General features: G+C 43.4%; 2 protein-coding genes across 3 annotated transcripts in view; both read right to left on the bottom strand.

Annotated features, from left to right (window-relative positions):
- Positions 1-1,006, bottom strand: part of ndst2a (N-deacetylase/N-sulfotransferase (heparan glucosaminyl) 2a) — a 50,981-nt gene extending 49,975 nt beyond the window's left edge. The window contains exon 1 of the mRNA XM_084077276.1: positions 141-1,006. Coding sequence (XP_083933402.1) covers positions 141-881 — 741 coding nt within the window. The 5' untranslated portion in view covers positions 882-1,006. The remainder of the gene's footprint in view (positions 1-140) is intronic.
- A 460-nt stretch (positions 1,007-1,466) lies between these two features.
- Positions 1,467-27,789, bottom strand: part of LOC311058281 (uncharacterized protein) — a 253,276-nt gene continuing 226,953 nt past the window's right edge. For both annotated transcript variants that reach the window (XR_014602040.1, XM_084075681.1), the window contains 2 exons: positions 17,319-17,377; positions 1,467-1,878 (listed from right to left, as the gene is read on the bottom strand). Coding sequence is in view for 1 of the 2 variants with exons in the window: in XM_084075681.1 (XP_083931807.1) it covers positions 17,321-17,377 (57 nt within the window). In the remaining variant the exon portion in view is untranslated. The remainder of the gene's footprint in view (positions 1,879-17,318; positions 17,378-27,789) is intronic.

Genomic DNA, 27,789 nt, shown 5'->3' with positions numbered 1-27,789 from the left:
TGAATAACGGTACGATCTACATCGTTGGTTCTGGGTCCTTGAGGGAGTTCCAGGGGGTCCCCAGCTAATAGATAGTTAGGAACCAAATTGACCCTTATGGGTCTGTAACTCAGAGAGTTACAGACCCATAACATGCGTACCTGGTTGGGCCTGGTGATGTAGAGCAGCGGGGCGCTGGGGTTGATGCGGTAGTCCCTCAGGCCCAGGTGCGAGTGGAGGAACAGCGGGAAGCCCTTGAGCTGCGCGCTCAGCAGCGAGTTCTCGTTGGCCCGGAAGAAGCCGATGACGCCCACGCCGTACTCGGCGCAGTACTTGTCCAGCAGGTCGCGGTTCCACGCGTCCAGGTTGACGTACTTGAGCACGTTCTCGTAGACGACGAGCGCGTAGCGGCCGCGGTTGCGCTCCGTCAGCGTGGGCATGTCGCCCTTGCCCGGCGCGATCTCCGTGCGGTAGCGGAAGCGGCTCGACTCCAGGATGGCCACGATCTCCTGGCCCAGCTGCGAGTAGATGCTCTCCACGAACACCAGCACCACGGGCTCTGTGCGCGAGTTGTCCACGGGCTTGACGGGCCGCAGGCGTCCCTGCCGCGGCGGCAGGAAGAGCGGCGCGCGCTGGCCGACGCCGCCGGAGCTGGTCCCGGGCGCGCCGCCGCCGCCCCCCGCCGCCCCTCCTCCGCCGCCGCCGCCGCCGCAGTCGCTAAAGGGCAGCGGGGGCGCCTCCTTGATCTTGGGGCTGTTGGACACGTAGTAGGCCAGGAAGGCCATGGAGAGCAGGCAGAAGACGATCAGCGCCAGGATGAGGCGGTGCAGCTCCAGCTGCCGGACGCCGCAGAGGCGGCGCCGCCACGCGGCCATGACCGCCGCCACCATGCTGCCGACCATGCCGCCGCTTCCGGGGAGGAGGGCGGAGGAGGAAGAGGAGGGGGAGGGGGAGGAGCTGGCAGGAGGAGGAGGAGGAGGGGGCGGAGCCTGGCGAGGGGGGCGGCGAGGACGAGGAGGAGGAGGAGTCAGAGGAAAGGGAGGAGGGCTGAGCAGCAGACACTGACACTGAGCTGTGCGGAGGAAGAGCCATTTACGCTAGGTCACCATGGTAACCCCAGAGCCCATGACTGTGTCCCTCTTGGCCGTCTGTCTCTGTCTGTCTCTCTGTCTGTCTGTCTGTCTCTCTGTGGACAGTGGACAGCGCTGGCTGCAGCCTGAAGGAGGGATGCTTTCAGTGAACAGCAGCTATCAGTGAGTCACGTTTTCTCTCTCTTTCTCTAAACCCCCCTCTCCCTCTCTCTCTCTCTCTCTCTCTCTCTCTGAGACTCGTCCGTCCTCAGCTCAGCTTGCAGTCTAAGAGGATTGGGTTTCTCCCTCTGTGTGTGATTCTTCACGCCCGCACACACCCTCCCTCCCACCCTCCCTCCCTCCCTCCCACCCTCCGTCCGTCCGTCCACCGCCTCTCTCCCCCCTTCCCTCCTCTCCTCCTCTCGGTGGATCAGCAGTTTCTCACACGGCTCTCTCTCTCTCTCTCTCTCTCTCTCTCTCTCTCTCTCTCTCTGTCACTGAACAGACACTGCGCGCACCGATGTACACACCAGGTTGTCTGTGGAGTCACACGCTCATTTGCATGTGCACGTTTGTGTGTGTGTGTGTGTGTATATCTCAGTTGGCTCTGTCAACTGGCATGTGTGGCTCTGTCGCTCAGGTACCTTGTGCGTGCCCGAGTGTGTGTGTGTGTGTGTGTGTGTGTGTGTGTGTGTGTGTGTGTGTGTGTGTTCAGTAGGGTCCGGGGCAGGGGTCCGCAGTGTAGCTGTGACAGCGACAGTGACAGTGACAGGGGCTGGGCCCCCTGTGGAGACCCCGCCTGCTCATCTCAGAGACCCCACCGAGACCCCTGGAGAGAAAGAGAGAGAGAGAGAGAGAGAGAGAGAGAGAGAGGAAGAGGAGATGGAGGGGGAAAGGGAGGGGGAAAAAAGTGGGGGAGGGAAAAGCGGAGAGAGAGAGAGAGAGAGAGAGAGAGACGGTGGGAAGTAGATTAATTAATTCCTCGTTGCACATTACGTTTTTTGCAAACAGAACAAATGAACTTGAGGCGGAATGGAAAAACCGTTTCAGTTGATTGAATGGCTCCAACGTGACGGTCCATTATATTTACACTCCGTGTCGCTTGGCTTTAACCCATTAAGACCTGAGGCCGATTAAAAAAGAAATGTTTCTAAATCCCAACGCTTAAAAAAAATTATGTATTCACAGATTTTCATTTTTTTTCAAAAATAGCAGATCCACAAGCTCGTAGCGCGGCACTCGGTGCCGCGCTATGAGCTTGTAGATCTGCTATTTTTGAATAGCCCAAAGAAATATAAAAATGACACACAGACGCGTTCCCGGGTCTTAATGGTTTAAAAATGTGATGTGAAAAATGTGAAATGTGACAAAAAAGAACAACATGGCAGCGACTCAGGAGGCTGCCTTGGGAATCTGAACGTTCCCGGATCAACCCCCCCCCTCCTGGCCGCGTGTCAAAGTGTCCTTGAGCAAGACACTGAACCCCTATAATAAGTGCTCCTGATGAGCAGGCTGGTGTCTTGAATGGTTTCCTCTGCCGTCGTCGGTGTGTGAGAGTGTGTGTGTGTGTGTGTGTGTGTGTGTGTGTGTGTGTGCGTGAATGTGAAGTACATGGGAGAATGTGAAGTGCTGTGGAGAAAGGCGCTATATAAATGCAGTGAGTCCATCAGGGTCCCCACACATTTTTAGCAATGAATTTCCAAAACTTTTCCAAAACTTTTCCAGAATATTTAGCCCAATTTCCAGGCCTATATAACAATCATTCGGCGCAATAATGTGTCTCTTACTCCTATGTAGAATGCCCAAAGATAGGCAGTGTAGCAAAAATAAAGTTTGAGACATACATTAGGCTGCCGTCACACAGCCCGTTCGGCGAAAAACTACTTATGTTACATATTTCGTGTAATATTATTCATGTTTATGAAAATGCTTTGTTTTAACAAAATCAATAGCCAAAAACAATGCATAGCCAAATATTTTTCCAGGACCCTTGATAAATTCCAGGACCTTTGATGATGTTTGATCAATTTCAAACCTTTTCCAGTACTGGATTTTTTTAAATTTTATTTCAAAATATTTCCAGGAATTTCATGACCGTGGGGACCCTGGTCCATTTATATAGCGCCCGTATAACGCGATTACATCACAGCTCCCCCGGTGCTGTTGGCACCATGTAGAACACGGTGACTTTAACATTCGTGGCTGTGTGTACGGCAGAAAGTAGGTAGCTGATATATTGCACTTTTACCGTAGCGCTAGGTATTCTCTTATAGTTGCTTGTTTTAGAAGAGAATGCACTTAAGACTTCTGGTGATTAGTAGTTTCGTTCCCTACCTACGTTGAATGCACTTATTGTGAGTCTCGTTGGATAAAAGCGTCTGCTAAATGACTAATGTAATTGTAATGTGATATTATACATTATATGACAGCCTCCAGGTAGCATCTATCTATCTATCTATCCCTCTATCCATCCATCCACCGTATCTATCTATCCAATCCATCTATCTATCTATCTATCTATCCATCTATGGTATAAAACATCGGTTCCGAAACTTTTTTGTTCGTGCGCTGTTACCACCCGACCTAGCTGACGCACCCCCCCACACGGAAAGGAAATAAATGAACATATATTTTTTATATATGTAACATATATGTGACATACTATTCGAAATTGGCCGCCTGCATATATGTCTCTACATATACATAAATATATCCATGTATGTGGCATTATATAAGCTATATATGAGACATATATTTCCTATATATCCACATATGCACATATATGAACCTGAATATGGCATATATGCAACATATATTTTGCATGTACTTGCAATATATTGGCATATATGTTCATATATTTAAAATAACACCATAGCACCACCATTAGCTTTTTTTTTTCTTTTTTTTTTCTCCCACGATTTTGCAACCCTTTTTCACCCGGTGGCAATTTTCTAAGTGATCCTGGGCGCTACACTCCCCCCACCAACCTAGGGAGCCCAGGGCCGAGCTCATGCCTCCTTCAATGCATGAGAGCCAACTGACCTTCTTGTCACCTGACAGGGGGCAGTTTCCCCGGTAGGACTTAGCGCGTGGAAGGAACACGTTATTCCAACCCGTTCCCCTCCATCAGGCGCCCCGGCTGTCATGGGGGAGGCGGTATAGCGACCAGGATTACTACATGTTTTTGTGCCCTGATCTAGAGGGAGCGACAACAATCTGGTACTTTAAGTATATTTTGATGCCAATACTTGTGTACTTTTACTCAAGTAACATTTTTGAATTCCGTACTTCTACATTGCAGTATTGATACTTTTACTTAAGTAAAACATTTGAGTACTTTTTCCATCACTGTCTAACACACACACATACATACATACATACATACATACATACATACATACACATATACAGCACATACGCAGTGCATTACAATCATTCAGATTATAATGTGAAACTTGAGACACTGAAGGTGCAAACAACTGCAGTTGCAGGCTACATGTGTGGGTCTGCTACACTATTCATGTGATTAATCAGGTTAACAGTCCCTCCATGTATTAGAATGGGCCAACTAATCAGGCCGCCCCGAAGCCTGACACGCCTGTGTGCGTGTGTGTGTGTGTGTGTGTGTGTGTGTGTGTGTGTGTGTGTGTGTGTGCGCGCGTGCGTGCGCGTGCGTGCAAGACCCGCATATCCCCACAAGTATAGTCAAATTTGAGAAATTGTCTTTGTGAGGACCACCCAAGAAAGAGAAAAAATGGTTGTTTTATGGATAAAGGGTCGTTTTGGGCTTGAAATTAGTAAAAGACAGGTTAGTAAAATGGCAGATATACAGGCAAACCCTTTAAAAATGGGGGGGGCGATGTTTTTGTCCTAAAAAATACAGTATAGAAAGTATAGAAATACAAATGTGTGTCTGTGACAGAGACAGAGCGAGTTGAATAAGAGAGAGGAGAGAGAGAGAGAGAGAGAGAGAGAGAGAGAGAGAGAGAGAGAGAGAGAGAGAGAGAGAGAGAGAGCGTGCTCATTCTCCTGGAAGCTGAAAATAGACTGGCTGTCGTACACTTAGATAACATTACAGGTGCGAAGCAAAGCTGTGAGAGCTTACAGGACATGTCAATGATCACTGTTCACTCTGCGTGTGCGCGCGCGCGTGCGTGTGTGTGTGTGTGTGTGTGTGCATACTACTGTACGTGCTTGTGGAAGTGCAAGTGCACTCTTGCTTGAAATGTCAAGCAATCAGTGGCTATCGTTGGGGTTTTCAATTCTCGTGTAACTCTCAACTCTCTGACAAGACTCGTCAAAAAAGTGACAGTGGGAATGTTGAGAGTAGCAGAAAATGTCAGGAAGTAGGGACGTGTGTGTGTGTGCGCCCGCGCGTGTTTGTGTGTGTGAGAGAGAGAGAGAGAGAGAGAGAGAGAGAGAGAGAGAGAGAGAGAGAGAGAGAGAGAGAGATGACAAACAAACGGTGTATAAGGGGTATGAGTGGTGCTTTGCAGGGTAATTTTTCCTGATCTACAAGAGGACATTTGAGGGGGGGGGGGAGATTTCTCATACATATCATATGTTTAAAATATGTATTGTATTTATGTGGACTGAATATGATGTAATACAGAAAATACATCTGTTATATATACATTGGTTAGACAAGCAGCAGCGCTGGTGTTTTGTGTTGTGCGGAGCGCGATAGCTGCCCGGTGACACTTGTCGGGGGCTGCGAGCGAGTGGGCGGAGAAGTGGAACTGTACGAGGAAAAACAGGGATGCGTGTGTGTGTGTGTGTTTCCTCTCCAATCCACCTGCAGAGGACCATGCTAAACATCTACTACCCTGTAACAAGATTGTCTGTTACACAGTCGGGACTAAGTGGGCCAACCCGGGTCGCCACAGTACAGAATTACAAAAATGTAAGTAGAACGCGCGCGCACACGCACGCACGCACGCACGCACGCACGCACGCACACACACACACACACACACACACACACACACACACACACACACACACACACACACACACACACACACACACACACACACACACACACACACACACACACACACACACACACACACACACACGTTTAGTTGAGGGTTGGGTATGGCGAGTTCATTGGGTTCGACACAATCTTCAATTCATTTGCTAATGAGCGAACGTTGGTTCTTAGTTAATTACAGTATATATGGACCCTTCTCCTATACTCGACAGTACGTCTGAATAGTGAATCATAATATTGACTAATGCGTTTTAAAAGTTGCACAAGGCTGCATTTTTCTTTATTTATTATCATTTCAATCAAAAAGCAAGGTTTTCCTTGCCTGTTGGGCAGAATGTCTGGGCTATAATATGATGCACATGGGAGAGAGAGAGAGAGAGAGAGAGAGAGAGAAAAGTCCAATTGTATTCAAATTGCTAAATAAGAAAATTGCATTAGCGTTCTCATTTGCATAACCTGCCTTTCCCCATTGTTTCAATACCCTCGTTAGGGTTAACCGTTTAACTGGAATGTGTGTCACTAACCGTTTAGGACTTAATAACCGACAGTAACCAAAATTAAGTCATACAAATTAATAAAATATCAATAGAATATTAATGTAATAAATCACTTAAACATAATCTATAATTGCTCCTCTACAATATACTAGTGTACCTAACACTACCTAAACATTACAGAATGAGATATAGACCTAATGTATGTTACAATACATGTTTTAGGCCCCATTTGAACTGCCCACACATAGGACCGAAAATGTATTTATTGATATGACGTCATAGACGTTTAACCGCCCACAGTCCAAAGGTTAACCGTTTACCAAAAAAGGTCCACATGCCAACCCTAGTCCGCTAACCCCTATTCCGGGGGCGGACATTTGGCTAAAATAGCTAGATAAGCTGACAACACGTCGCGTTGTAAGCTTGTGGATCGGAGTTTTTTAGAGCCGAGCGAAAACCGGAAGGGACCTAGTATAAAGCCTTGGGGAACTCCAGTCAACGTATGTGAATAGGGTTTAAGTGGGTAAAGCTCTCTCAAACAGTATAGACGCCCTGAAGTCAATGTTTTCTTCTAGTTGTATACGCATAACCAATTAGTGTCATAATTAGTGACATAAATTAGCGGCACAATTACAGGCATAAACAATATGCGCGGTTTGTTTATTGGACTAATAAAGGCCTAATTGTGAATCAATGAATTCTTTGGCACGGAACGCCTTAGGCCTGATTACCCATACGCATAAACTGACCCAGGAATACTAGGACCTTCAATAAATGACATTTTTATTGATGCTTGTTTCAATACGTATTAACCTTGTTTTGCTGACAAACAGACTGCAGTGGAAGGCCAATCGATGGCGCGCGCCACACCAAAAAAAACAAACTGGCAAGGCTAAGCACCAATGAATATGGATATTCACCCCACAGTGAACACTGAGAGGGTCTGTAGCTAAATAGAAAGATACAGCTACTGCACACGGTACTCAGTGGTGGAAAGCAGTGGTTCTCAAAGTGGGGTCCGGGGACCCCCGGGGGTCCTCGGGGTGGTTCCAGGGGGTCCCCATTATAATTAGTTGATAGCGTCACAACACACTGATTTTAACCACTTTAGCCATATTTTATACTTTGGCTATTAAAAAATAGCAGATATACAAGCGTGTACATCTGCTATTTCTGAAAAAAATATATTTACATTTTCAAAGTATTGGAATATTTTGAATATATATATATTTCTTAACACAAATATTCTGTTCTGGGGGTCCCTGGTACAACACATTTTCAGACGGAGGTCCGCGGACATACATAATCATTTTGAGGGGCCCTTGACATGAAACAGTTTGAGTACATTTACTCAAGCACTGCACAATATCAATTTTGGAGTATTTCCATTTCTTGATACTTTTTCTACAGATCTCAGAAGCCAATATTGTTCTTTTTTACTCCACTGCAATTATTTGAAAACTTTAGTTACTGGTTACTTTTACACAATTAGATTCTTAATAATTAATCAAATGATTAATCATGGAATCTTCTAAATATTTTTGTAACTATACTATTATTGAAAAAACTGTCATAAATAGTGTTTTTTTTAACACTAACTTACTACTGTACTTTCTTATTTCCAGCATATCTCTGCTGTCCGGCAGAAACCAGCTAACACCAAAATGTTCATTTTTCAGGAAATTACAAAAACAGAACAAAAAGTGGAGTTAGGAGGTTTTGTTCATCATTGATAAGAACAGCTGAATTGACCTCCAAGCTCACAATGAGGTTGGAGGTCAAAAGGGGGTGGAGCCTGGAGTCAGCAAAACCAGCTAACTCCACCCCCCTTTGGTGGAGTTAGCTGGTTTAGCAGAAAGTTTGAGGATCCAATGCAGTTAGCTGGTTTTGTCAGAAGCGCTTTTTAATACTTTTCATTGGTTCAATATTGTCTTAATCAACACACAGACGTGAAGGGTGTTCAATGACACTGATTTATAGAAAAGAAATGCAAAAGCGGAACATTTTAGTTAGCTGGTTTCTGCCGGACAGCAACAATACTGATTTAGCGATTCACTCCGTAAATTCAGATTAATGGATTATTCCGTTTCTATTGTTTCCAGAAAACCACAGAGGAACAAGCTGGTCCATGTCAGACAGGCGGGGCTCTGTCTCTCTCTCGTTCGTCACCAGCGCATGTGAACCAGTTCGTGTAGAACCGAGCCAAAGATAGTTTCTAACCAAAGCCTGCGATTTATTAGACAATTACACTGACGAAAAGACAGGAGGCCAGCGAGCTGGAGGCGGCAGAACTGAGGATGCTACGATTCTCAGTAGGAGTGACCAGGAGGGACATGATCAGAAATGATACATTAACCCATTAAGGCCTGAGGCGATTCTAAAAATGTTCGATATCCTAACAGATTTTTGAAAAAAATATATAAAAAATATTTTTTCACAGGTTTTTCAAAAATAGCAGATCTACAAGCTCGTAGCGCGACACTCGGTGCCGCACTATGAGCTTGTATATCTGCTATTTTTGAATAGCCAAAGAGATCTAGAGTGACACATGCGTTCCATGTCTTAATGGGTTAATACATTAGAGTATCAGCCCAGGTTAGAAGGTTTTGGGGGATAAAACAAGGTTGAGATGATGAGGGGTGCATTGGGAGCAGGATGCTGAAGACGGAGCCTGCCAGGCAAGAGGGGAAGAGGAAGGCCAAAGAGTGAAAGAGAGGACAAGTCATGCAGTTTGGCTGGAGTGACTGACGAAGACGCAGAGAACACGAAGCAGATGGAAACAGTCGATCCTCTGTGGCGAACCCTTGATGGGAATTGGTCAGAAGTAGCAGTTAACTAGCGGTATCATATCAGTATAAATTACCTGGTGCACAACAAATGCAGGCCTTTCGAATCGATCATACACTGGTGGAAAGGAGACATGGGTGGTGTTTGTTTAAGAGGCTGATATTCAGCCTTGTACGCAAAGCCTGCTTTTGAGCATAGAGAGTAATTAGATTATGTGTCTCTTCCCGACAGACTCATAACTTTAGTCGCGGGTTTCCACAAGGTGAAACATAACCGGTTTCCTGTCCAGGTTCATGGATGGATACCTCATATCTCCAAAAATGTTACTTTTCAAGATTCTAATTCAAAAGTAGCAAAAGCAGCAGATCTACAAGCTCTGTGGATCGGCTACTTTTGATACTTTTTCATTTACGAAAAAACACAAGTAGTATAAATATGGAGATAAGAGTTTTCTGCCCAACGATATATAGCAATCATGGGTTTTTCAGAAAACTGTTTGTAGAATCGGCCTCAGGTCTTAATGGTTTACGGCACAGAGACGATTCCCTCCTATGTGTGCTGTGTGTGCACATTTGATCAAATATAGTATACCGACTATTTCGTTCATGGGGTAGGCAAGCTTTTAGGCACGGGTGCCAACAGGGGAGGGTGATCACTGGCACACTGGCATAAGAGAATTCTTCTTTTACACTAAAATATTTAAAAAGAAAACGTAGTCAATTAAATAAATCCCCTCACATCTGTATGCAAATTACATCCTGCAAATAATTATACATTCAAACAAACTCTGAACTCTGACAGCAGAGAGAGTCTGATGTGAAAGAAAATATCTCAAAAGAAGAAGAAAATTCATAAAAGGTTATGTATATGGACAATCAGAATCTGTTGGAAATACTTTATTTTGATGTGGTGTCATGATTAACTCATTTAATGCCATGCTCATTTTTTAATTTTGGCTCTGAGTGCCACCATTCAAATTCATTGTAAAAAAAAAGTGCTTAGGAAGCGAGATACAGCCTTTTTAAGTTATAGGTTAAACAAGGAGTGGATGGAGCAGCAAATCTTCAAATCATCATATCTTGGGTTCTGAACATGTTTTTCAAAAAAAAAAAAAAAAACTTTTATTTTGAAAAAAAAAAAAAAATTGATTTTTTTTTTTCATGACGCCTTTGACGCCTTTTGGCGCTCAGGGCGTCAGGCCACATGACCTCTTTGACGTCTTTTGGCACTCAATGAGTTAAATGTTGAATGTCGATATAGCACACTGACTATCAAGAAAATAAAAAAAACATGGCACTTCATGTCAAAAACGTTGCCGACCCCTGATCCAGAACATCGCGAAATCCACACAAGAGAGTTTATACGATTTTCAACACGGCATCTGTAAAACGATTACCTCCAAATGCAGCAAGCATTCTGAACACAGGTGCTGTCTGGCGCAGAAACCTCCTATCTCCATGTTTCAGTAGGGCATACATACATTTTTGGGTAAATGAATGCCCTCACACTACGGTACATCAGTGTCAGACGCACTGCGTTCAGCTCATCATTAGCACACAGCACTTAAAGGATCGTCTTACTGCTCAGACGTATACTAACCAGCCCTGTGACCTGGACAGACAAATGTCACCTTGATAGAGAGACACAGAGGTAACACAGAGAGAGAGAGAGAGAGAGAGAGAGAGAGAGAGAGAGAGAGAGAGAGAGAGATGGCTCTTTCCACCACAAGAACAAAGGGAACCATGTCGTGATGTTTAACTTTTAAACTTTTATTTTTTGCCGCGGACCCCCATCAGAATTTGTTTTGTTCCAGGGACCACCAGAAGAGACCATTTGTGTTAAGAAATCCAGAATTATTCAATATTTTACACTTTCAAGATTTTTCAAAAATGTAAGCTTGTATATGAGCGTGTATATCTGCAATTTTTGACGAGCCAACATATAAAATATGGATAGAGTGCTTAAAATGATCGTGAGAACCTCTACGCATACTCTGTTTCAAATAAGGCTCTCAGACTCAGATTTTAGGAGAGAGAGAGAGATTCACAAACAAGGGAATAATCCAAATAGTGATAGAAGTTGAGGCCTGGTTCTAGTCGCTGTGTGTGCGTAGGTGCCAGAGTCCATGGACACAACATTGTTCCGATCACACTATAATTAGTGCCTGCAGACATGCACACAATTAATAACACACAGACTGCAGTCAATACAAGACAATGCAATAAACCTTCTTCCACATAACTGAAGGACTTGTGTCATTGTTAGAAGAACTGTCGACTGGCTTGTAGTTTTACTCTAATAACTTCACTCATTTATTTATGTCAGCAGTGGTGGAAACAGTACTCATATGTTTTACTTAAGTAAAAGTATCAATACTGCAAGGTAGAGATACTCCGTTACAAGTAAAAGTCCGGAATACAAAATTCACTTGAGTAAAAGTACAAAAGTATTGGTATCAAAATGTACTTAAAGTACCAAAAGTAAAAGTACTAAAATGATTGAAAATAGCCGATCTACAAGCTCAGAATGCGTCGCGATGCGAGATCTGCTCTTTTCAACACGACACGATAATGCGGCAAGTAATGTTTGACTTTGAGTGTATGCATGAGAGAGAGAGAGAGAGAAAGAGAGAGAGAAGTGAATGCAAAACATTGAAATACTGCAGTCAACTTTTAAACGTTTATACCAAGCTAACCTTTCCTATATGGATGTATAACTATTTCAGGACAGGAAATGCTCAATTTTATAGTTCTGTAAGATAGTCTTCCGTCTAAGTTGCAACTTTAATTCATTCCCATTTATATTTAATATTTAATTGTACATGCATTGTTTTGTTTGTTTTGTTTCACTTTTGCTGTGGCAATGTAAACGTAGGTTTTCTCATGGCAATAAAGCTCCTTTGAATTGAATGAGACAAAGAGAGAGAGAGAGAGAGAGAGAGAGAGAGAACATAGAGATGAAGATGAAGGACATGGCAGGAGGAAAGAGGAAGGCTGGCAGACAACCTTCCATCTCCACAAGGTCCTCCAGTATTTTGGGTGAATAATAGGGCTGCCAAACATGATTGTGTTGACAAGGCCAGCCGTCCCAGACCAGCACTAGAACAACAACAAAAACTAAAACTAAAACCACAGCCTAACCACTTAAGAATGGGAACGCATCTGTGTCATTTTTAGATTTCTTTGGCTTCTAAAAAATAGCGATATACAAGCTCATAGCGCGGCACCGAGTGCTTGTAGCTTGTAGATCTGCTATTTTTGAAAAATCAGATTTTTTTTTGCAAATCTTTGAATATATATATTTTTAATATATTCATTTGTAACTCCAATCTTTGCTTCTGGGGGATTCTATAAATGTCTTTTACATCCTAACATTTTTTTGAAAAAAAAACTGATGTTGCTATAATCGGTGGTTCTCAAACCTTTTTCATGTCAAGGACCCCCAAAATGAATATGTATTTGACCGAGGACCCCCATCTCAAAATATGTTGTTCCAGGGACCCCCCAGAAGCAAAGATTTGAGTTAAAAATGTTCGCTTTATGTATATTCAAAGATTTGCACACATTTTCCCGATTTTTCAGAAATAGCAGATCTACAAGCTCATAGGGCGGCACTCGGTGCCGCGCTATGAGCTTGTATATCTGCTATTTTTGAATAGCCAATGAAATCTAAAATGACACAGCATTCGTTCCTGGTGTTAATGGTTTAAACCCCATGCACCGCATGGCGTTCCCCACGATAACAGAAAAGACACTACTAGCATAGAGCCCAGAGGGACTCCGCTCAACCATATGGGGTTTAAGTGGTTAACATGGATGAAACAGCCATGCAGTAGCCTGCCCTGAGGTCCGTTTATATAGAGAGCAGAGAGGAGGCCATCCTGTGTTTGCACCAAACATCCTGAAAGTGGAGCCATGAATGTCTGCGCTATTCTTAGTGTGATAAACAGCTTCAGGACACACTCACCTCACACACACACACACACACACACACACACACACACACACACAGCATCAGGACACACTCACTTCACAGACACACACACACACACACACACACACACACACACACACACACACACACACACACACACACACACACACACACACACACACACACACACACACACACACACACACACACACACACCTCTCCCTCTGACCAACAAATCCCCTCAAGGATGCTGCCTGTGTGTGTGTGTGTGTGTGTGTGTGTGTGTGTGTGTGTGTGTGTGTGTTTATTTGAACACACACGTGTGTGTTTGTGGGCCAAAGACAAATCATAACATCCCGCCGGTGTGGCTCGGAGGTCAAGAGCAAGTCCAGAGACGAATTACTAAGTGTGTGTGTGAGAGAAAGGGAGAGAGAAGTGAGAACCAGGGGTGAGAGAGAAACAGGTAGAGAGAGAAAGAGAGAGGTAGCAGGGCATCTGAAGGAGGAACTGGGTCAGAAAAGAAATTCCCTGAATGTGCCTTTCAGCCGTGGTTCAGTGTAGTGTTTCTATCTCACAGTGATAGTCGTGGATCAGTGTAGTGTTTCTACCACACAGTGATAGTTGTGATTCAGTGTAGTATTTCTACCACACAGTGATAGCTGTGGTTCAGTGTAGTGTTTCTATCACACAGTGATAGCTGTGGTTCAGTGTAGTATTTCTACCACACACTGATAGCTGTGGTTCAGTGTAGTGTTTCTATCACACAGTGATAGCTGTGGTTCAGTGTAGTGTTTCTACCACACAGTGATAGCTGTGGTTCAGTGTAGTGTTTCTATCACACAGTGATAGCTGTGGTTCAGTGTAGTATTTCTATCACACAGTGTTAGTTGTGGTTCAGTGTAGTATTTCTATCACACAGTGATAGTTGTGGTTCAGTGTAGTATTTCTACCACACAGTGATAGCTGTGGTACAGTGTAGTATTTCTATCACACAGTGATAGTCGTGGTTCAGTGTAGTATTTCTATCACAGTGATAGGTGTGGTTCAGTGTAGTATTTCTACCACACAGTGATAGCTGTGGTTCAGTGTAGTATTTCTATCACAGTGATAGGTGTGGTTCAGTGTAGTATTTCTATCACACAGTGATAGCTGTGGTTCAGTGTAGTATTTCTATCACACAGTGATAGCTGTGGTTCAGTGTAGTATTTCTACCACACAGTGATATCTGTGGTTCAGTGTAGTATTTCTATCACAAGTATTTCTATCACACAGTGATAGCTGTGGTTCAGTGTAGTATTTCTATCACAAGTATTTCTATCACACAGTGATATCTGTGGTTCAGTGTAGTATTTCTATCACACAGTGATAGTCGTGGTTCAGTGTAGTATTTCTATCACACAGTGATAGCTGTGGTTCAGTGTAGTATTTCTATCACACAGTGATAGTCGTGGTTCATTGTAGTATTTCTACCACACAGTGATAGCTGTGGTTCAGTGTAGTATTTCTATCACATAGTGATATCTGTGGTTCAGTATAGTACTTCTATCACATAGACATAGTGATATCTGTGGTTCAGTGTAGTATTGCTATCACACAGTGATAGGTGTGGTTCAGTGTAGTATTTCTATCACATAGTGATATCTGTGGTTCAGTGTAGTACTTCTATCACATAGTGATATCTGTGGTTCAGTGTAGTATTTCTATCACATAGTGATATCTGTGGTTCAGTGTAGTACTTCTATCACATAGTGATATCTGTGGTTCAGTGTAGTATTTCTATCACATAGTGATATCTGTGGTTCAGTGTAGTACTTCTATCACATAGTGATATCTGTGGTTCAGTGTAGTACTTCTATCACATAGTGATATCTGTGGTTCAGTGTAGTACTTCTATCACATAGTGATATCTGTGGTTCAGTGTAGTACTTCTATCACACAGTGATATCTGTGGTTCGGTGTAGTATTTCTATCACACAGTGATAGCTGTGGTTCAGTGTAGTATTTCTATCACAAGTATTTCTATCACACAGCGAAAGCGGAGCATGCAGAATGTTTCACGGCGGTGTGCATGTGTGCCGTCCCAGGAGCGGAGGACTTTAGTGGCTAATTAAAACAAGCTAATTGGATATACACAGAAGGTACAGTAATTAGAAACACACACGTATCCCCACCGGAGGGACGAGAGCGCAACTCCCTTAAAGCAATTAGGCGCGCGGTGCCTTCACCGACCGCTGCCGCGGGCCCCGGGATGCAAATAGCATCCAATCACAGCTCGCACACAGCCCGCAATACACACCTACACTGTCACTACACAGCTAACCAGCCTGCAGGTGATGGTAGGCTAACGAGATGTTCAAGGACAGTAGGACAAACCTATGGAGTGAACACACTGAATGGACTAAATAGGCATTGGCCACCAGTACAACAGAATTAGTTCTACAGGACACCCGGTGTCGCTGGAAAGCTCCCCTACACTTAACCCATTGAGACCTGAAGCCGATTCTACATGTCTCCTGAATCTTAACAGTTTTCTGAAAAACGTATGTTTCTATATCAGTGGTTCTCAAAATTTTTCATGCCAAGGACCCCCAAAATGATATGTATTTGGCCCGCGGACCCCCATCAAAATATGTTGTTCCAGGGACCCCCCAGAAGCAAAGATTTGAGTTAAAAATGTTCGCTTTAAAATATATATATTTCAAACATTTGCACACATTTTCACGATTTTTCAAAAATAGCAGATCTACAAGCTCGTAGCGCGGCACTCGGTGCCGCGCTATGAGCTTGTAGATCTGCTATTTTTGAATAGCCCAAAGTGTAAAATAATGCTTTTTAGCTCAAATCTAAAAATTACACAGTTCCAGGTCTTAATGGGTTAAGCTGGACTCATCTGGCAACATCATAACCTACAGCAATGGTTCCCAAACTGGGGGTCGGGTCCCCAAATGATTTTGGGGGCACTTGATTAGCTTAATGTGCAACGTCGTTTTCTCACTCAACAGTAAACAAGTGTACAGGGTACTGTACCTGCACATTTCTAAAGTGACTTGGTTAAGCCTTTTTTAATACCTCAAAAAAATTAAATAAAAAAAGACTTTACTACATCAAAAGTAACCAACAAACTATACTATAAAAGTAAAATATAAAATATTACCAAAGAAAGAGGCAGAATTTGTGAAAATAGCCGATCTACAAGCTCACTAACGAGGCGTTGTGAGCTTGATCGGCTATTTTCACAATTTTATCTGCGGAACCGAGTCAAACAAAATATACTGTAATGCCTCAACTCCTACAATTCCAATTGAATCATGGTTCTTTTCAGTGTATTGAATCATTCAGTGCAGTTCAATAAAAAGTTTTGTTCAATTGATTCGTTCCCCAGTTTGTTCAGTACCGTTTCTGCCTGCGTTGCAACGCCACTCACTGAACTGGCAGTTATATGGTTAATGGACTGCATTATATAGAATAGAACCTTTCTCCAAAGCACTTCATGTATTTCACAAGACGGACGAACAGACACACACACACACACACACACACACACACACACACACACACACACACACACACTGACACACAGACGGCCTGGCGGAGACAATTATAAGATTCAAATGAAAATTCCCTCTGAAAACGGTGTTCAAAGCAGTCGAATGCTGTTGAATTAACAAGTAGACTGAGAGATAGAGGGAGACACTCCGACCCAAAAGTATCACTTATGCATAGCACCTGTGATTCAGAACGCAGTTTTGAGTTGTTTAATGGAAGCATAAACAAGCCTCCACGGCGCTCTCCTCCTGTTCAGCATGCTCGGTTCAACAGCAGCTCTGAAGGACAATATGACCCACTTTCAGCCGCCGAGGCCAAACTGCTTCCAGCCAAAAGTAGTTCAGGAGTTCAAAATGTTAGCATTAGCAGCGCGCGCGTGTGTGTGAGAGTGCGTGCACGTGTGTCTGTGTGCGCGTGTATGTGTGTACGTGCGCTTGTGTGAGTGAGTGCATGTGTGTGCGTGTGTGCGTGTGTGTGTGTGTGTGTGTGCGTGTGCGTGTGTGTGTTTCTCACCTCTAAAATGGTGCTAGAGTTGTGCAGCTCCTTTGACCCGGAACCATGCGGGAACAGACCTGGAGCAAGAGGACAAAAGGAGAAGAAAAAAAGTGTCAATTCCAAAATATGATTTCTTGGCTCCGACTTCTGCCAACAGTCTCCAGAGTTTCCCAGGCACAGCACGGAGAGAACAAAGAGGCCGTTCAGACTACCCAGTCTGGATTCTAAATCTTTTCTCTTAGAGACTTTATACGAGAAGCTGGACTAGACAGCAGTGCAAACGCTTCCAAAAAAGGTTCCGGTGAAAAAAGCAAGCAGCAAAGCAGTGAGTGACTGAAGTCAATGTCCTGAATCAGCGTTTCAAATATTGTTCACATTTCTTTTAATCATAGTTTGGGAGTTTCTCCGGAGAGCCTCCAGCAAGCAGACTCAACGTGTGGCTGTTAATGTCCCGACGTTTACGTGAAGAAACGCTCGCCGACGACCACCCGGATTAACGTTACAATGCACGTACCGTACAAATGCACACACACACACACCATACCGACGCACGCACACACACGCACACACGCGCACACACTGGGAAAAACGCTATACAAACACACGCACACACGCTTGTACTATAATCGTGAGCACCTCCACATTTTAGGATTGCATTGAAAATTGTTATACCTAGGCTATTTGAAAATAGCCGATCTAGAAGCTCACAGCGCGTCGCATCGCGACGCGTTGTGAGCTTGCAGATCTGCTATTTTCAAACATTTAGTACTTTTACTTTTGGTACTTTAAGTACGTTTGGATACCAATACTTTTGTACTTTTACTCAAGTGAATTTATAATTACAGACTTCTACATTGCAGTATTGACACTTTTACTTAAAACAATGTAGTACTTTTTCCACCACTGCCTACAGTATAATACTGTACTACGTTGTGTGATGAATCTTTGTAACACAACGTCACGTTGTGTGACCGAGCCGATCTACAAGCTCCGAAAAACGAAAACAAAGGTTTGAATGGCCCAAATAGTACGGTCAGGTTCAAAGTGGTTCAGATACGTATGTGACTACAGATGTAGGCTTTTAGCAGTCAGTGACCTTTTCACAGGTCTCAAAGTGCACCTCCGAGGGTTACGTAACCGCACACATACACTGCTGTGTGTGCAATGTTAGCAATAGCACACACACACACACACACACACACACACACACAGAAACCTATAACTTTTTATGTTTTTGTTTTTTTATTGGAAATCAATGCTCTGCTTTGTCGTACTGGAGTGTCGCACAAAATCAGTGAAAATAGCCGATAGCATCGCGACACGTTGTGAGCTAATACAGTAGATCGGCTGTGTATGCGATATCCCAACAATTATGATAGTGAAAGTTAATGTGGTTAAGTGTGTGTGTGCGTGTGTGTGTGTGTGTGTGTGTGTGTGTGTGTGTGTGTGTGTGTGTGTGTGTTTTATAAATACTGAACCAAAAAAAAAGTATCAACAACAGCTTGTGACTAAATAATAGCTACATTTTAACACAGATAAAACAAAATATATATTTCCTGAAAATGTACGCGTTTGGACACACGAGGACAGTGACAAAAAAAGGTTGTGAGTCACAATCCTCCCACGAAAAGCGAGAGACACTGTGAACCCGTACGGACACTGAAATGCCATTCTGACATTCTGTCTAATGAGATTACATTTAATTCTAACAGAGGATTTCTACACACAAGAATCAGAGTAGTTTCTTCCACCGCAATACCAGACAGGCACAGACAGATAGAATTTGACCCCGAACATGACCCCTTGTCTCTGCAGGCTGTGAGAGAAAGTGTACTGCGTGTGTGTGTGTGTGTGTGTGTGTGTGTGTGTGTGTGTGTGTGTGTGTGTGTGTGTGTGTGTGAGTGTGTGTGTGTGTGTGTGTGTCAGGATTTTATAGCTGACGTTAAATGAGTGAATGCAGCTCCAGTGATCTCAAGGCCGACGCCATTAAAACACAAACAGCAAGCCAGCCACGTGTGTGTGTGTGTGTGTGTGTGTGTGTGTGTGTGTGTGTGTGTGTGTGTGCGTGCGTGCGCGTGCGTGCACGCATGCGTACACCCTGGAGGTCTGTGGCTATATGTGTATGTGTGCTGTGCAGGTCACCAGCCATTTCCCAGCAAGGCCATTTCACTTGATTCACAATCCTCTCTCTCTCACACACACACACACACAGTCCTCGCCTTCCTTCAAGCCGACCCGTCTGCTCATCCTACTCTTATTTTGCCGCTGTCGGGGGGAAAACCATGTATGTCCAAAACTGTTTTTTTCACGACACTGTTGTACGGCGAAGCCTGGGGGGAACATAAAAAAGTTGAAATATGGAGATACTGTACAAGGTTTGTGCTATCCTTTCTTCAGGTTTGCGCTTGTCCTCGCTGCTACATCGGTCTGTCATTACTCCAACCCCATTGCATTCTGGGTAAAGTTGTTATTGCTCTTTGTGTGAACTTCCCCAAGCATAATGTTTGACAGTCTTTCTATTGTCTATGATTTTTTTTCCCGTTTCAATAAAGCACAGCCTGGACTTGCACAATTTCCACAGCTGAGTTTTTTTCTCCAGCATTGTTTAAGATCAGAGGCTTCAGGCCAAATGATACTTGCTGCTGTTAGCCTTGTCATGTGATGTACATTTCATCACACACTAGCCAGTTTTGGAACTCATGAAAACGCCATAAGCTGCGCCTTTCATTATCCTATAGATATTAATATCCTATTACCTCCCCCGCCCCCCGGCATTGAAACTAGATGGTTGCCCAGGTAAATAAAACTTTGGGGCAGGTGGAGTTTGCTTTCGGGTTGCCCGACCGGGCAAGTGTGTTTTTGAGTGGGGACGCAACCGTCTATAAACAGAACACAAGATAGGTCTCCACCGCCCTCCTCCCCCCACGCTCTCTCCCTCCCTCTCTCACACACACACACACACACACACACACACACACACACACACACACTCAACGTGCAATATGCTGCGTGAACTCCAGAGAAACTACAAGCTCACAAAGTTGTTGCTTCAATTTCAGCTCATTCAAGCCTTCTTTCCCAGTTAAACAAAGACGTTACGACTATTTAACTCGAAGGGTGTGGGAGAGATGAGCACGGCTGCATCCCGCCAGACTTTTGTCGCATGTGCTGTGCTAGTCCCTGACCGACGTGTTAAAATACTAGAATGCAGCAAGCAGCTTGTAAAGCCTTCCTTATGTCAGATTCAAAACAGCAGTGCCAACGCCAACCCAGTACCAACTTACGTTTGTTTATTGAAAGGTCAAAGCTTAGCATGTATCAAGTCAGACGAACGTACGGTAAACCCCTGACTTCCGGTTGGTGGACTTCAAAATAAGACGATAAGCAGTCCAAGTTATGGGAAAGTACGTGTTTTTTGGTCTGTGGAATGTAAAATAAGAGCACTGTTGTCCTATAATTGACCTATAACTGTTGACCTGCTGTTTTCACTGTTGCTACACTTAAAAATGAAATAACAAGTGTGAACCCATAGCCATATTCATAGCCATGTAGGTATTTGGCATAAATATATAACCGCCCCAGGGTGCCTTGTGCAGGTTGCAGAATCTGCAATCAGGAGACCCTTGTAAGTCATAGCTATGAGGGTCCGCTATAGCGTGATACGATGTAAGTTTCATCACCACCTCATGTCAATATCGACGTCCGCGTGTAATCCCAGATTTTATGACCGCACGTAATCGATGCACAAGTGCACATATGCACTGGAACACAAACATGGACACTCATTGGTCAACTACCTGCTGTATTAGGCCTATATTATATTATGAGACAAAAAAAAGACTGGAAGTGATGGACAGGTTTGTTAAATGACATACAAACACAGACTTGTCAACGTTTTGCAGAAGGAATGTAATTATAATGAGTCGTTCAGAGAATAACAGGAATTCACATAAATAAATGAGTGAAGTCGGAGCCAAACTAGGCCAGCAGACAGTTCTTCTAACAGTGACACACATCCGTCAGTTGTGTGGAAGAAGGAGGCCATTTACATTGTGTCTGCTATTGACTGCAGTCTGTGTGTTATTCTTGCAACACGCACTGCAAGAGCGACACAAAACACACTGCATTATTATGGTTATTTGACAATAACATTTGAGTAACAATTCTCACCACAACGAGAGTGCAGAGTTTTCCAGTGTGACCAACGGGCACACACACACACACACACACACACACACACACACACACACACACACACACACACACACACACACACGCAAGTGCACAGGGGCCCTGGAGGCAAACGGGCCCTGGCACTGGCAACTGAAAATCAACATTTCGATTGGTCAGTCCCCTTGGTCCGTTTCATCTACTAGGAGATGAATGATCCACTTCCAACTTCCACTAGTGCGTTCTCTCTTTCGACCTCCGCTCCGTGGCAGCAGGTGAGTCTAATTATCTCACCTGGTTAACTTACAGTAGCCATAGACTTGCGCTCAGAACTACTGTAGACAGTCAGCGCGCAGTCTGCGGCTGGGGGGGGGCCCCGTGGTGATTGTGTGCACACATAGGGCCCATTTTCACTTTAAAGGGTCTACACCATGAATTTTAACTTTTTCTTCATTTTTGTGTGTTTTTGGTCTCCCCCACCTCTCTTCTGTTCCAACAAATACCCGACTTCGAGCATGCAGGCTTTCATAGGCTATCTGTGGTTTTCATGTAAATTGGTCTGAAAACAGTCCGTCAGATTTGTTCCCCCACCCTACGTCACGTCTGGGAACAATTCCTCCCGTTTTTCAGTTCTAACCCCAAAAAAAAATTCCCCAAAAAAAAAAAAAAAAAAAAAAAAAAACATTTTTAATTTTTTTTAATTTTTTTCTTATTTTTTTTTTTTTACTTTTTCCACACAGAACCAGGACATGACATGCATACAAACTGGCTCAATAGCGCCCCGTGCCAAACAGGACAATGTGGTATTGCAGGTGAAAGTGCTTTATAAGCCAGAGAGAAGTTAGTTGGAATGAGTATATCTGAGGTTTGATTTAGGCTCAAACCTTTTGAAAAACGTTTGAGGGACATAAACAATATGATATCAAATATTATTATTATTTTTTAAATTCATGGTGTAGCTCCTTTAATCCGCCCATGACACACTAGGGCTGTCAAACGAATATTCGAATATGAAAATTAATATTCGAATTTAAAAAAATAAAAAAACATTTTTTTTTTATGTTTATTTGACAGGGACGATACAAAAAACAATGTATGAAGTTACAAAAACAAACAAAATATATTTTTTATTGGATCCGAGCACTTGATATATTGTTTTTTGTACTGTTTCTGTCAAAAAAAAAAAAAAAAGGTTTGAAAAAAAGATATATATATTTTTTTATAATAACAATAATATTCACATATATTGGAATATCTGCGCATTTTTAAGACCAATATTCGAATATCATTGCTGAGGAAAGTTGACAGCCCTATGACACACACACACACACACACACACACACACACACACACACTTGAAGTATTTTATTTGAATCGGCACAAAAAGCGCAATACATGATAGATCCAAACACTGATCAGAATGTTACAGTACATTCTACAGTCAAACCAGACACAACTGCTGCACATGCTTATTAACACACAAAAAGATAACACATTGATGACATACTACTATCATCCTGTCTGTTTGTTTGTCCCCACAATCTCTTCTGCCCGGTTCTCCTCAGTGGCTGGAGCAATTGATCTGCATTTTGCACACAGACATCGACCATTACCATGTGCACGGAACAGCCCATTTTTCACTTTCCCCAAATGTCAGCTGTTTATTAGCGTTTTTGTGTTCGCTGGCTCCCGGGTTGCCAAATCATGTGCGTGCAGCAAGCACCGGTGTTGCCACATCCGTGAAACAAGCGGACAATGATGACGCACTTTGGGTGCTCATATCCCCGACCGGTATGGTCTAGTATACAGAAATTCAACAGATGTTATTTTTTCCCCCTTAGCTACTCAAGGATAAATGAAAACATAGTCTCCACACACACGCACGCGCACACACACACACACACACACACACACACACACACACACACACACACACACACACACACACACACACACACACACACACACACACACACACACACACACACACACACACACACACACACACACACACACACACACACACGGCGAGTCACAACAGACACCACACTATGAGCCTTCAGACAAAACAACATCAGCCATTATAAGCCCATAATAATCAACATCATCTTTGTTTAGCTCTTTGCTGAATCACATCTGGGAAGGGAACATTTCAGATCATTCTTTCCTTGTGACTAAAATGTAAGAGATGAATACACTATGAGAGATATGAGGGGATTGGTGGAATATATCCCAGGCTTAAGGCCCTTCCTGATGCCACTTGTTTCTGACAGTAAATGCCGCTGTGTAATTCGGATGAGAAACGTAGCTTTTCATGCTCGACGCGGCCGTTTAACACATTAGAAGTGTCATTTTAGATTTTAGCATACAGCAACCAGTGGTGAAAAAAAGTATTCAAATGTTTTACTTAAGTAAAAGTATCAATACAAGCTCACAACGCGTCGCGACGCGTTGTCGAGACACCTTAGTAGATCTGCTATTTTCAAACATTTTAGTACTTTTACTTTTGGTACTTTAAGTACATTTTGATACCAATACTTTCGCACTTTTACTCAAGTAAATTTTGAATTCCGGACTTTTCACTTGTAACAGAGTACTTCTACACTGCAGCACTGATACTCTTACTTAAGCAAAACATTTGAGTACTTTTCCCACCACTGCATACACACACACACACACACACACATACAAACAAACCAAAAACCTGTTCTAGACGGCTTGACGGACAGCAGATAAACACAACTCAATAAAAGGGACAAAGCCACAGAGGAGGCCAATGCAGTGCAGAGAGTCTATCCGTTACAGCTGAGCAGTTTTATGGACGCTGGTTTAAATGAGAGACTCCAGGCTGTTACGTTCAAACTGTGGTTTGAGCCAAGAAAGTGGCTCCTGCCGTTTCTTCCCCCCAGAAGAGCCAGAGACCAGGCCGATCCATAAGGCTCTCTCTCTGCGCTTGACTGAAAACACGCTGTTCAGCTACACGCCGCTGACACTGTGCCCCCCCCCCCACCCCCCCATGCAACGCCAACTCTCTTTATAGCGGCTCTCTCACATACACTGTGTTGGCCGTTGCCTTGGTTTTTCCGAAACACCACGATGCTATGGAGCGGCTCGCCGAAAATAGCCTATCTACAAGCTCACCACACAGAGAGAGAGAGAGAGAGAGAGAGAGAGAGAGAGAGAGAGAGAGAGAGAGAGAGAGAGAGAGAGAGAGAGAGAGAGAGAGAGGGGGGGGGTAGAGAAGCTTAAAGGAGTAGTTCACCCAAAACATGACTTATTTTGTATTAATTACACACCCCATGAAGCGTTGAGATTTTTGTTTTGTTTTTATTGGCTCAGGAATGCGACAAAAACAAAGATTTTTTTGGGCGAACTACTCCTTTAATAAATTGGTTGGTAAACGGAAGGGATTGAGAGACAGACAGAAAGACAGAGACAGACAGACAGACAGACAGACAGACAGACAGACAGACAGGTTGGTAAACACATGCTGACAGCTGGAGAAAGAGAGAGAGAGCGAGGTGGGTGAAAGAGTAAAAGGGGGTGGTGGAGGGGTGGGGGTGGTGGAGGGGTGGGGGGGGGGTTAATAGTCTTCCTCTAGTTAATCCTGTCCAGGCTACATCAGCAGATAGCAGTGATCCAGGCCCCAGGTGCATGCTGGGGGCTTTGTCTGTAAGATACACCATGGGAGATGGAGGTTTTCTCCACCGCTCAGGACGTTTGACCACCATCGCTCTGCAGGTACAGCCTTGTGTAGCCGCACTTTAGCTTCTGACCATGTCTGGGGAAATCTACATTCAATATGGGCTGGATGGTTTTCACACTATTTTGTGCCAAGGACGCCAACATTGATATATATTTGGCCGCGGACCATCAACTGAAAATGCTTTGAGCCAGGGACCCCCCCCAGAAGAGAAGATTTGTGATAAAAAAATCCAATTAATGCAAAATGTTCCAATACTTGTACTTATACCAAATTATATTAAAAAAAAAGGGATAGTTCACGCCCAAAATAACTTTTTTTCCCGAACGATTAGACATTTGAATTCATGGATATTTTTTGGGGTGACTAATCGATAGGAAAAGAGTAATTTTGAGTGTGCGAACTATCCCTTTAAGAAATCTTCAAAAATTGCAGATATACAAGCTTGCAGCACGGCACGAAGAATTTTTGAACAGCCAAATTTGCCAAATTTGTCTGGAACCCCCCCCCCCTGGAAAAATTGCAAGCAAGCTTGTATATCTGCAATTTTTTAACAGCCAAATTTGTCTGGAACCCCCCCTGGAACACCCCCCCCAAGGACCCCTGGGGGCGCACAGACCCTACTTTGAAAACCACAGCGCTTAGAAGGGCCACACAAACCTACACCCACTACTGTGACAATAAACCATATCAGCGTCTCCGATAATAAGGAGTAGCCTGGCTGACCTAAAGTGTTTGCATTGATTCTGCCTCGCTGTTTCCACAAGCTTGCTTATCAGCCTGCACACATTTCTGATGCTCTGGCTACTATGTGACACTATTCCGTCGGTGGAAAAGTAACTAAGTAGGTTTACTCAAGTACTGTACAATTGTGAGGTATTTTTAGCGGTGCCAACCGCCCTACACTTGGCTTTGACTCCGTGTCTGTGTGTCTGTCTGTGTGTCCGTATGAGCCCGGGATGAGCACGGCAAAGAAGCAACACATACAAACACACGCACACACACACACACACACACAGACTTGGAGATTGCCTATGCCATCTCTCCTCTCATTGGCCACACGTGCCACTGGTTATCAAAGAGGGGTCCAGGGACCCCCAGCGTATGTTATGTCCGTCCGCCCGTATGAGCACGGGATGAGCACAGGATTTTAAACAGCTATAACTCCAGTTTGCAGCATGCCACCAAGTCCAAATTTGGTATGTGGACTTAGACCACCAATACAGGATGAGCACGAATTGCTGAAGCCCCGCCCCCTCTGTCTTCCCATTGGCTGGCCTTTAACCAGCCATAACTCAAGTTCGCAGCATGCTACGGAGTACAAATTTTGTACATGGACTAAAACCACCAATAGGGACGAACTGTAATTACTTAAGCCCCGCCCCCTCTGTCTGCCCATTGGCTGGCCTTTAAACAGCCATCATTCCAGTTTGCAGCATGCTACCAAGTACACATTTGGTAAGTGGACTCAGACCACCAATAGGGACAAACTGAAATGAGTTAAACCCCGCCCCAAAGGCACCGCTTCCTTCACAGAGGGTGTGATTTTTTTTACTTTACTTGAGTATTTCCAATTTTCAATACTTTTACTTCTACTGCACTACATCTCAGAGGCAGATATTGAACTTTTACTACACTACAATTATTTGAACATGTTAATTACTAGTTACTTGGTATATATAGATTATTACAAGACATGCACTAACCAGCTTTTAGATCTGATATGTTTAAACATTTGGAACATTTGAAAATGAGACATTTCTGCACAATGAGTACTTTAACGTTTGGTACTTTAAGTACATTTTCATGCCAATGCTTTTGTACTTTCACTCAAGTAAATTCAGAACACCAAACTTTTATTTGTATGTTTACATTGTGGTTTTGATACTTTTACGCAAGTAAAAATCGGAGTACTTCTTCTTCCATCACTTTAAACCACAACAATGTATGTCCCACAGGCTGGACACAATTAAGTGCTTTAATGTGCGTTAATGCATCATGCAAAAAGAAAAGAAAAACATTAACATAAAACATTTTCCTGAGTACTGCAATCTCCTGGGAGGAGAGACTGAACTCTACTGTTCAAATGTAAGCATTTAGCAGACACTCTCATCCAGAGAGGCTATATCAAAGTGCAAAGATCACAGTGAATGGTAAATAGTGTTGATGTTCCCTTTGCACTCTACTTTACTATACTATGCAGTGGTAGAAAAAGTACTTCACTTACTTTAAGTAAAAGCATCAATTCTGCGATGTAGTCTGTTACAAGTAAAAGTCCGGAATTCTAAATTTACTTGAGTAAAAGTACAAAAGTATTGATATGAAAATGTACTAAATGTAGAAAGTAGTCATTATGCAGAAGGTACTCATTATGCATTTCAAACGTTTTCAAATGTATAAAATGTTTAAAAAAATCTTTGAAAATAGCCGATCTACAAGCTCACAATGCGCGACGCATTGTGAGCTATTTTCGGCTATTTTCAAATGGCAGGTACAGTATATAGGCCTTGAGTGGTTAATGTATGTTTTGTAATAATAATCTAAATCTACAAAGTAACTAGCAACTAAAGTTTTCAAATAATTGTAGTGGAGTAAAAGTAGAAAAAACTGCCTCTG

Source organism: Gymnoscopelus microlampas (genome assembly GCF_963454915.1).
Source record: "Gymnoscopelus microlampas genome assembly, chromosome: 13".
Classification (NCBI taxonomy): domain Eukaryota; kingdom Metazoa; phylum Chordata; class Actinopteri; order Myctophiformes; family Myctophidae; genus Gymnoscopelus; species Gymnoscopelus microlampas.
This window is presented reverse-complemented; position numbering and strand designations above follow the sequence as displayed.